An 11,209-nucleotide genomic window follows, 5' to 3' on the forward strand; every position below is an offset into this window, starting at 1 on the left:
ATCCCGTCTTTCTATGCATTCAAGCACTGAATCATCATTTTCACAGGCAGCCCTTAAAACTTTCGGGAATTCTTCTTGTTAGATCTTCACACAAAGAAAACAAAATATTTAAACCTACAACACGCCAGCTGGTCTATCAGGCTATAAATCTGACAGGGAGCTACTCCATGCCCTTTTGTGTCACGAAGAACCTCTTGTGCCTCTCAGTGCATGTTTGCCGTTCACATGGGCAGTGTTGCATCGGGCCAGTATCCTGCTTTAAGCAAGCCCATGCTTATCACAGAGGACTGTTCACTTCCCAGGGGAGAGAGACAACCCTGCAACAGGGAGATGCTCAATAGAAACACGGTTCAAGCCCAAAATGCTGTACTTGTTGAGATGTTGAGGCAAGAATATGAAAAGGAAATCTGAAAGACTGTTGTAAGGACAAAGATGAGGCCTCAGATGCGTTCTCTGCTTCACACAATCCTGCCATCATTACTACCCCGTATGCTAATGCAGAAGAGGTAGGCAATTATTCCCGAGCTTGCTTCACATTACTTGTTCTTCCTGACCTCAGATTAAAATGTAACGGTGCCAGACTCCACAGAAAATATAGGGCAAAACCTCACAGACAGGCTTTCAGCAAAGGGTTGTGCTGGCCCTGGGGACAAGATTTAGGGAAGGCACTGGGAGAGAGGTGCTGGCTCAGAAAGCTCTTCGAGCCACGGGCTGCATCCTTCCAGAGGGAAAGGTGTGCAAGAAGCTGCACTTCTGCGGTGTGTGTTCAAACAGGGAGATGAAGATGCTCTCAGAGGGAGAAACAACTCGCTAGGTCCAGGGCTTGCCAAACCGTTCTCAGTGGTGGCGTCCTGAGGTTAGTCATCTGGGGAATCCTCTTTCTTAGGACAGCTTCCTGAGGGAGCAGCTCCAGTTCCTTTTCCTCTCTGCATATTCATAAAGACCAGTGCAGCTGCACAACTGAATCATAAATTCTGGTAGTAGGTGTTTTACCCCGACTGCATGTGAAACAAGTGATGTCGGGTGAGCTGCACACCCACCCTAGATGCCCGCACGTACCCACACGCTGCTGTGCAAAAGTCAGAGGCAAATGTTGTCCTGCATGTTTTTAGAATGACATTGTCCACGTAGGAAGGAAGCGAGAGCTGTTTGCATGTGCATCTCAAGCTGGAGAAAAGGCCGCTTGAATTTAAATAGGGTCTTCCCAGAGTACAAATCACTGCATGCCCACATCAAGGTCTAGAAGAGAGATACATGCTGAACAGCTGAAAACCTGTCTAGAAACCGTGTGCGCACCGCCTGTATCTAGATGTCTCTGTCGAATATTTTACATAGAAGATATATACACTGTACTGCCATACAGAAACACCCACTTCACGTTTACTGCAGAAAGCGAGCATGGCAAAGAAAATATCACTCTCATTCTGCTCGTCTTCTTCACTGTCTGGATCCACTAGTTGTATTTTTGTTTGCATTCTGAAATAGCAGAAAACTGGGGGGGAACACGGCAAAAAGCTAAATAAATATTTAATGTATCAGCACCTGTCATATAGTTTCTGTGCACTAGCACTATCGATTTCCTGGTAGTTCTCCTTCCCTACCCAACTTCATTAAAGAATAGAAGTAAAGTAATAAGTCATTTCACACTCTGTCTGACCATTATACAATAATAGCAAGATTTCATGCAAGGGTACAACATTATGCCCATCTGCAATCACAGTCTCTTTGCAAAAATCTCAATTCACACTTCACATGCAGCTAACCTTGTTACCATTCCCTTCCTAAATCCATCAGTCTTGCAGCTGCACGTCTTCACAGCCCAACATCTTAAAATTCATCACTTTGACACCCTAGCATCTCTACAGGTCAAGCTAAAGAAACCAACCAAGAATAATTAAGGGGTACCCCAGATGTTTAGTTTACTTCTAGCCAACCTTTCCTGGAACCAGGTACAGTTCTCTCTTCGTACGCTGAAGATCCGTGTAAGGTGCTTGCTTTAAGGGGATGAGACCTCGAACAAATTTCAGAGCTCTCCCCCCACTTTTTTTTTTTTTTTTTTTTTACAAGTACAGGTCTTTGTAGTTACAATTTGAACAAGAAGCGTGATAATGAGTAGGTTCAGGGAAGGAAAGGTGTTATCTCATTAAGGTAATTACTAAGACATCCCCACCATTACCTCGGTTTGAAAATGTGGCAATTAAAGCGCCCTACGTGGGCTCCCAGAGACAAGGGAACACGACAGCTTCCAACAACTTTTGCGTGCCCGGGACGGGAGGGAGGGAAGGGGAGGAGGGGGGGGGGCGGCCGCCCGCCCACACCGCCGGAGCGCCGGTCCCGCGGGGCACGGCCCAGGGCAGCGGGGGGGCCGTGAGCCGCCGCGACGGGGCGGGCAGCCGAGGCGGGCGCGGTGGCGGCGGAGGGGGAGCCTCAGGGGTCCCGGCCGCCCCGCTTCCATCGCCGGCGGCAAGAAGCGCCTCGCTGGGGTTCCTTTGAAATCCGCTAATTTCGAGGACCGGCGTTTGCGCGCTTCCATTAATAGAAATGGCTTGTGAAAAATAGGGCATATGAATATGGAAACGGAGCTTTAACGCGGTGGGCGCTCCTCCGGCCCTACTCTCCGGCTGGAAACACGCGGAGACAGGCACCGGCCCCGGCTGCCCCACGGCCCCTTCGACGGCGGGAGCAGCCCCAGGGAGGAACGAAGTTCAGGGGCTTTTTCGCGAAACGGGAGTCCCGGGGAGCGCCGCCTTCGGGGGCCGCCCGCCCGCCCCCCGCCCGGCGCCGGTCTTGGGGGGTCTCCGGCCCCAGCAGCTGTTCCCCCGCCAGGGACCACGGGGCTCATTTCGATGCCGTCCCCGGACCAGAGCCGGCGGCTCCTCCCGCGGGGCGGGAGCGCAGGGCCGTCCCGGCAGGTCAGGTCTGCTGTTGCCCCCCTTTCCTCGCAAACGGGGAGCCGCGTTAAAGCGGCTGCTGGGGGGAGAAAGCCGGGGGTGGCACCGGCGGGAGACGCGGGCTTCGCAGCAGGACGTATTGGGAGGAGGAGGGTGAAATAGCCGTGTAATTCCAACCCGAAACGGTTATTCGCCGCCCATCCCCGCCACGCCTGGGCCGGGGACACTCCTGACACCGTGACGGGGTTTGCCCTTTCCACAGGCGAGCTCAGCCCGGCTGCAGCCGCCCCACGCGCGGGGCTGGAGCCGAGCTGTTCGCGCGGGCTGCAGGAAAGGCTCAGGGCGGCTGGCAGCCTGCGCTCGCACAGAAGCGTCCTGTGGATTTGCAGGAAGATAAACTCTGAAAAGGGAGACAACAACAGAAGTTAAAAGCCCACGGGCACAAGAAACGCTGAAAGCAGCAGGAGCGAGAGGCAGCCCGGAGCGCTAACACGGCCTCACAGGCGGGCCCCGTCGGTCCGTGTGAACGCGACCGGGGGACCGGCACGGCGGGGAACTCGGCCCGGTGCCGCTCGTCGGTTTCCAGCGGCTGAGCCGGACGCGCTTGCCTGGCTGGGAGAGCGGATTCAGCTCCTGGAGCATCCAGCTCTCACCCCGGCGCCGGGGCAAGCACCCTCGGAGCGGCAAAGACGATGCTGGTCCCCGTGTCCCGGCCCAGTGAGTCTCCCCTTCTCGCTTTCTGCTCTAATGACGGCCGAGCTAACGCCCCGCGAGCAGGGAGTAATGGAAGGTGATCCTGCCTCTGCGTCCCGCCAGGGAGCCCGCGGAGCAGCCTGGCAGCGGCTCTGCTCCCGCGAGGGCTCAGCCAGGGGCCGCAGCCGGTCGCCAAAACCTGCCGCGGCGCAGCGGGGGTTCCCCGATGGAGCCCACCGTGCCGTGCCCACCTGCCAAACACTTCGCCACGGCCCAGCGGAAACAAAGCAAAGGGGAACCGGGGACAGCGCAACGGAAAGGGCTCCCGCCTCCCACGGCGGCCGCGCCGGCGTCAGTGCCGAGTAGAGAAACCCCGTCCCGCTTCCCGCCCCGCCGGCTGGAGCGGGAGCAACATGCACACTCCCGGGGCAAAGCCCCGCTCGGCGCTCTCAGGACCGGGCCGCTAGCAGCCCGGGGCCGGCCCGGGAGAGGGGCTTTCTCCCGCGCGGCGGCCGGCGGAGAGACGGGACGGGCGGTGCCCCGGCCGCGGGAGCCCGCCTCGGCCGCCTCCGTCTCCATCGCCGGCCGCCGCCGGGGAGGAGGCCGCGGAGCTCCCGCGGGCCGAAGGCTGCCCTCGCTGCCCGGCCGAGCGCGGAGTCCCAGGCTGCTCCGCCCCGCCCGGGACCAGGCAGGAACCGCCGGCCGGGACGGGGCGCGGGGTCCCGCTGCGCCGGGGCCGGGGGGGGCCGGGCCGGGCCCACTCGCGCCTCCCGGAGCTGTCCGTGGTGCTGAGGGCGCGCGCGCCCCAAGGACCGGAGGGGCCCCGCTCCCCGCGGGCTGCGGCCTAGTGCGGGGAGGGGGCGAACGGCCCCGGCCCGCACACCGCTCCCCGACGGCCGCACTGTCCGCTGCCGCGCTCCGGCTGCCGGGCCTGGCGGCAGAGGGGCCGGTTCGTTCACGTCCACTCCCGGGGCCGAGAGCCGGTCCCGGCCCAGGGCGGCGGCTGGAGAGCGACCGGGACTGCAGGAATTCGGCAGCTCGGCACCGAGCCGAGCGTTTGGGAAGCGGGGCTCGAAGGGAGCGATCCCCGCGGCCCCGGGCTGGCCCCGCCCGGGTGGGGGCAGCGAGGGGACAAGGACACCCGTCCATTTTGCATCAGCTTTCCTTCCCTCTCCTCACTACTGTTCAGCGAGTTTGTGCGGTAAAAACCGAACCCTATTCACGCATCGAGAGCAACGAGCTGGGACCAGCTTTTCCGGCTGGATCTCCTCCGTTCGGGAGAAAACAGCCCAGGATTCGCTGTTTAGACTCGGGAAAGGCCCCTAACCGAGCCCAAATTTCCTGCCTCCTTCCCCAGTCCGACGGGATGCGTTTCCCGGGACAGCCTCGACGGCGGGGCGGGCCGGGCCGGGCCGGGCGCTCGGGGCACCGCTCCCGGGGGTAACTGGGGGCCGCGGGGGAAGAGCCAGGGCCGCCGCAGCACGGGCAGAAAACGAGGTGGGCGTTGCCGACCCACTCCCCTTTTGTTCGATCAAGGCGGAGGTCAATATGGTTTTAACGCGAATTTATTAGCAGAGAAATCAGCAAGCCGCTCGCTAATTAGCAAAGCCCAAATAAACGTGCCCGGAGGCTTCTCGGTTTCTTTTTTTTCCGGGTATTTTTCTTTTCCTTCTTTCTCGAAAGAAAGGGAACCCACGAGCAAAAAAATGATAGATGGGGAAGAAAAAAAAAAAGCCGAAGCCTCAGAGGAGAAGATAACGTCGGACTTTATGAATGTTTTATGGGTAATTGCTGTATAACTTTCTAATTTCGCAGGGGGGTGCTCACCTCCAGAGGCTGGGACCGGAGCCGTCCCCGGGGCCCGGTGGAGGGTCGCAGCCGCCAGCCCTGACCCGCGCCCCCACTCCGGCCCCCTCTGCCCCGGCCGGGCGCTCGGGGGGGAAGCTGCCTGCCGGGGAAGGAGGAGGGAGCAGCACGGAGATCAAAGGCCAGCGGGGCTCGTGGGCTCCGTGTCCGCCGGGACCTCCCCGTCCTCCCTGCCTGCTTCCCCTCTTTACTCACCTCGGCCGCCGGCGCTCGCTGCCTGTCCCAGCTCGGTGCGGAGACAGCTGCCAGGCCGGGGCCACGTCCCCAAGCCCGGCACAGGCCCCCGAGGCCGGGGCCGGGGTTGGCCCCGGCCGCCCACCGCGCCACAGCCCCAGGAAAAACCGGCCGCAGCCCTGCCCGGGTGCTCGCAATAACGGCGAAGGGCACGACGCCTGCGCGATTTGTTTTTCCTTTAAAATACAGGTAGGGAAAAATAGCGCCGGCTATGAAACAACGAGCCTAAAATTAAACAAAAAAAAAAAAAAAAAAAAAGAAAAAGAAAAAGTGGCATTTGCCTTTTCTACTCCGAATTTCTTGCCTTCTCGTCACGGGGAAAATTAGCTACCTTGAATTTCCACGTTTGTTAAAAAAAGATAAAGTTTATTTCTTCTTTTTTCTCGGTTTTTTTCCCTGTAATTTTTCAGTCACAAAAAAATCTATATTTTGTCATCTAAGCATTTATTTTTACTTCATCCAAAAAGACATGAAAAGGGAGAGGGGAGAATCACGTTCGTTCGTTTTAAACTAACGCATAAAAGTGAATTTTTTTTTCCTTTTTTTGGACGACATATAATAAATATGATATAGCACTCAGCACTCGGTCTGTACAATTCTGTTCGCATTAGGGAGCATGCCACTTTTCAATAAGAAAAAACAAAACAAAACAAAAAAAGGTCATGAGAAAAAAATCAGTGCAAAGTTCTCCGTTCCCCCGGTGTTCTCCGCCGGGCGGGGGGTCGAGGCGCTCTCATTCCCTCCGTCCTCCGCAGCCGTTAGTCTCTCCGGCGGGCTCCCGCTCCCTCTCCCTCTCCTCCTCCTCCCCTCCGTCCCCCTCTCTCTCCGAGCTCCAGTCCTGCCCCGCAGGAGACGAGGTCGGCGTGTCGCCCCGCGGCTCTGCCCGCCTTCCCCCGCGTGTGGTCGTTGCACTTACGGGCTCGGCTCTGGGTTCACGGTTCAAGAGTCCCTGCTCTGACCGATCGCCTCTCTCGGCGGCCGGCGGCTGCCTGCAGAAGCTCCTGCCCCTCGGCTTCCCCTCGCTTCCTCCTCCGCGGTGCTGGGGCTGGTTTGGGGACGGGGGGGGAAAGGGCTCGTCGCGGGAACGGCGGTGCCGCTTCACCGGGGGTGCGGGGTGCCGGGCATGGGGTTGGCCAGGGGGTTGAGGGCCGGCTGCCCGCCGGGCCCCAGCCCGTGGATCAGCACCCGCGGCACCAGCGGCCGCTGGAGCTGGGGGTGCGGCGCGGGGGGAGTCCGGTACATGCTGCTGTACATGGCCGCGGCCGCCGCGGCCGCCGTCGTGCTGTCCATGCTGCCCAGCAGGCTGGGGTGGTAGAAATAGGGCGAGGGGAACATCCTCTGCAGGGCCGAGTAGTTCCCGGCCTCGGCCAGCAGTTCCAGGCCCACCGCCGTCTGCCGCTTCCACTTCGTCCTGCCGGAGGGAACGAGAGGCGGCTGCAGGGCGGGCGCCGCGCCGCGACGGGGCACCCGGCCCGGGTCCGCGGAGGCCGGCGGGCGGAGGGACCCTTCTCCTCTCCTCCCCTCCCCTCTCCGGCACGGCACGGCACGGCCCGCACCACCAGGGCCCCGGCGGCCCCGAACACGGCGCGACCCCGGCCATGCCCGGCTCCCCGCCCCCCCCCGCATCATGCACACTGCGACTCGGGTCAAATTAATAACCACGGCGCACGGCTAGACCGCAGCGCGCTGACGCTAATGGTTACCGACAGAATTAGGGTGGCTGCGACCGTATGTAATGAGACAGAAAATCACGGCCGCGGCGACGGGGGCCAGACCCCCCAGCCCGACCCCCCGGGACCCGCCTTACCTCCGGTTCTGGTACCAGGTTTTCACCTGCGTGTCGGTGAGGTTGAGGGCGGCGGCCAGGTCCATGCGGTCCTGCACGCTCAGGTACTTCTGCCGCTCGAAGCTCCGCTCCAGCTGGTTGAGCTGGTGGTCGGAGAAGGCGGTCCGCGCCTTCCGCGGCTTCTTGGCCCGCACCGGCGGGCTGTCCCGGCTGCTGCTGATCTCCCGGTCGCCCTCCTCCTTTGTCCCTGCGAGCGAGCCGAGGGCGCGGTGAGGGCCAGCGGGACACCGGCTCGGCTTCCCCCCCCGCCGCAGTCCCCGGACCCGCCGCCCCCTCCCCGCGGGACGTAACGGGGAACGGCCGGACACGGCGGCGGGCCGTCCGGTGAGCGGCGGCGTTCCCAGCTACGCGGCTTTCGTTATTTCCTCGCCCGCTTCCCCCAGGCCCGCCACGCCAGGAAATCGATCCCTGAGGCCGGCTCCGCTCGGGCCGGGGTCTGCGGTGCTCCCGGATCTTCCCCGCAGGAGGAACAATAATCTCACTAATTGACCCACTGGGGAGGTCGGTGCGCGCAGAAATGGCCAGACCAGACTGTGCATCTGGCTCGGGGGCTCTTATGCTAATGCAAAATGCGCGGCACAGGCGGGCGTCTCGCTGCTCTCCAGCCCGGCAAAAAAAATATCTCCGTGGGGCAAAATTAGAAAAAGGTGTCTCGGCGCTTCTCGGCTGAGCTGGGCGGCCTGCGGGGCAGGGTGCGCCGGCACCGCAGGGAGAGCGGCCCCGCTCCCCGCCTCGCCTTTGCCCACGCTTTCCCTTCTTTCTCCTTCCCCTTCCTTCCCCCGAACACATCGCGATTTTCATTTGCGAACCCCGCGCGGCGGCGGGTTCCCCATCGGCAAGAAACTCGCGGTTAAAAAAAAAAAGAAGAAAAGAGGGAGAAATCAACCTTCCCGTCCCTGCGCGGGGAGAAACGCGGGCGCTTTGCAAAGCGCACAAAGCCCTCCGACATTCCGCTGCCTATCGCCGGCCGATTGGTTTTTATTATTTATTTTTAATTAAAAGTTTTTTCGTTTATTTAGTATTGGCTGTTGTGGACGCGGATTTTTTTTCCTTAATTTTATTTTAGGTCGAATGAGCAAAAATGAAAAGGCTGAAGGCAGTAAGCGCTGCTGAGCCGCCGGTTCTTAGAAAGCCAGAGAATCATTTAGGCATATTTGCATTAAAAACGGATACATTTCTGGTTTCCAACGCGATCCCACAACTCCGGCTATTTCCTTAAAAACAGCGAAGTTTAATTAAAAAAAAAAAAAAAAAAAAAAAAGAGGAAAGGCCGTCAGAGAGGGGGAAAAAAAAAAAATCACCGAATTAATTTCCTACCGATCTTAAACCCGCGACAGCGAGGACCACGGCCGAGCCCCGGCAGAGGGGAGCGCTCCTCCCGCGGATTTCCCCCCGATTTTTTCGTTTCACCGACGTGGCCGAGCGTCGCGGCCCCGATTTTAGCGGCGGCCGAGGAGGTGCGGTGCGGGGCCGGGCCGGGCCGTACTCACCGTGGCATTTGATGTCTCCCTGCGTGTCGTCGCGCTTGTCGAGCTTGGCTTTACCGTCCTCCTGCTCGAGTTTGGGCCTGAAGCTCTCCGGGGCCGCGCTGCCCTCCTGCTTGGGGGTGTGATGAGGAGAGGGGACGCTGGTGCTGTAAGGTGCACAGGCCGCCAGCGGTTTGCTGTCGCCCAAAATGTCCTTAATTAAAAAAGAAGAGGTGGAAGTCCTGGGGCCGGAGCTGGCCGAGCCCAGCTGGGGCGGCGGCGGCGGCTGCGGGGGCGACGGCTGCAAACTCGGCGGCGGCGGGTGCGGGCCGAGGTGGAGGTGGTGCGGCGGCGGCGGGAGGCTCTCCGGCACCCCGAGGTGCGGCTCGGGGTGCTCCATGCTCACCGAGATGGGCGACGAGGGCGCCGTCCCCACCGTGTCGATCTCCGAGCAGGGGGACGGCGTGGCCTGGCTCCGAAAATCCGCCGTCCGGCCGTCGCCGTGGGGGCGAAAGTCTCCGTTCATGACTCCGGGGCTGCCGGTGCTGCCGCCCGACAGGATCGTGTCTATCCCGAAGCTGGACCCGCTCGGCCCCTCCATGGCGGATCAGCGCCGCGCCCGCATCCCCGAGGGCGGCCGCGGGGGTCTCACCGGGGGAGGGAGGGAGAAGGGGGGGGGTACGGGGGGGGAGCCGGTTACCCCGACCCGCTCACCGGCGGCTCGGGCGGCACTAACGCGGAGCCCCCGCCGAGCACCGCATCGCCGGCGGGCCGGTCCGCCTCTACCCAACTTTGTTGAGGGAAGTTGGGGCGCGGAGCGGGGCGGACACCGGCCACTGCGGCGCGCCCGCCCGTGCCCACCAAGCTCCTCTCGACGGCGGCGACTCCCCCCGTGACGTCACGGCCGCCGCGTCCCCCCGTCCCCCGCCGTTTATTATAAACCCCGGCTTTTGCCGCCGCCGCTGCCCGCCCCCATTGGCGGAAGGCCGACGGGGGACTGACGCAGCGCGGCACGCAGCCAATCAGAGGCGGCGGCGGCGGGGACGGGCGCGGGAAGGGGGGGGCGCGCCTCGCGCCCCCCCCCCTTCACGCGCCCGTCCCCGCCGCCGCCGTCCTGTCGATTCCCGGTTGCCCGGTCGATGGATCGGACCTCCCCGAGGGGGTCACACCATTCCCCGGGACGGTTCCCGGAGTAACGGGACGCGCCGGCGACAAGCCGCCGTATTAAACCCGAAGAAGAAGTGGCGTGTCAGCCTAATTAGCGGAGTAATTACAAAGGCGGTAATGAACGGTTTGGAGTTCTCCGAGTTACACTTCAGCACGAATTGCCGCTTCCAGGCCCACCCCGACGTCTTCCCTCCCGGCCTCCCCCGCCCCGACCAGACCCGAAACCGGCAGCCGCGGCCCCAGAACCCGGGGGCGCGGAGGGACGGGGCGGGGCAACGGCGGCGCGGGGCAGGATGAGGGCAAGGGAGACGTTTCGGATGGCGACGCTCGTTGACGGCGCCGGGTTCCCGTTCCCCACCGCGGCGGGTGTCCTGGGGAAGCCGTCTCGCGCAGAGCTGCGGGGGGGCGCGGGGGGCCGCTTCGAGCCGGTTGCGGGCGGATGGGTCCGACGGCAGCGGTGCGGGGTGAGGAGCCGCGCCCCGAGAGGAGAGATGCCGACGCGGAGGAGGGTGCCGCGGCCTTCGACTCCGTTTCCGACGGCTTGGGGCCGGATTTCCCTCGTGGGGACGGCCGAGGAGCTTCTGGGTCCTCGCTGCTAAGAACCTACGGTCCTGGCCCCCGAGTCACCCGTCGCCGGTGTCGCACCCGAAGCGCTGGCCGTCGCGGCGGGGCAGGTCCTGGCCCTACTCCCGCACTTCGTAAGAAGTTTTCGACGGCTGGGGAAACCCAACCCGCTGCAGCCTAGCATCCCCCGCTCCGCCCCGACGGCCCCGCGCCGCGGCCCTGCGTGCCGTTCGCCCCGGGGCTTCAGGTGCCGGTGCCGCGCCCGGAGGCCGGTGAGGGCGCGGAGGTGGTGCGCCCGGCGGAGGTGCAGGGCCGCCCGTGTCCGCCGGGCGGCGGTGGCGGCCGCCCCCGTTGTCCCCGACGGGCGCCCGGTGGGAGCTCCCCGCTGGGAGCGGGGCTGGCGGCGCGGCAGGATGAGCTCCTGCCGGCGCGTCCCTGCGGATCGGGGCGCTGGAAGGCAGCAGGAGAGGACGAGGGGACAG

The 11,209-nt window shown here is 62.6% G+C and overlaps 1 protein-coding gene across 1 annotated transcript; it reads right to left on the bottom strand.

Moving 5' to 3' along the window:
• Positions 1-6,782: 6,782 nt before the first annotated feature.
• BARHL2 (BarH like homeobox 2) lies at positions 6,783-9,597 on the bottom strand. The gene is made up of 3 exons (XM_075424147.1): positions 9,021-9,597; positions 7,492-7,717; positions 6,783-7,095 (listed from the first exon to the last, which is right to left on the bottom strand). The coding sequence occupies exons 1-3, from the start codon at positions 9,595-9,597 to the stop codon at positions 6,783-6,785; spliced, it is 1,116 nt and encodes a 371-aa protein (XP_075280262.1).
• Positions 9,598-11,209: the final 1,612 nt, after the last annotated feature.

The sequence above is a fragment of the Opisthocomus hoazin genome, chromosome 6, assembly GCF_030867145.1.
Source record: "Opisthocomus hoazin isolate bOpiHoa1 chromosome 6, bOpiHoa1.hap1, whole genome shotgun sequence".
In the NCBI taxonomy this organism is placed as follows: domain Eukaryota; kingdom Metazoa; phylum Chordata; class Aves; order Opisthocomiformes; family Opisthocomidae; genus Opisthocomus; species Opisthocomus hoazin.

Coding starts and splice junctions, on each gene's coding strand:
- BARHL2 (XM_075424147.1), bottom strand. CDS start 9,597: ATGGAGGGGCCGAGCGGGTCCAGCTTCGGGATAGACACGATCCTGTCG. Junction 7,718..9,020: donor GGGAGACATCAAATGCCACG/GTGAGTACGGCC, acceptor GCTCGCTCGCAG/GGACAAAGGAGGAGGGCGAC. Junction 7,096..7,491: donor ACCTGGTACCAGAACCGGAG/GTAAGGCGGGTC, acceptor TCCCTCCGGCAG/GACGAAGTGGAAGCGGCAGA.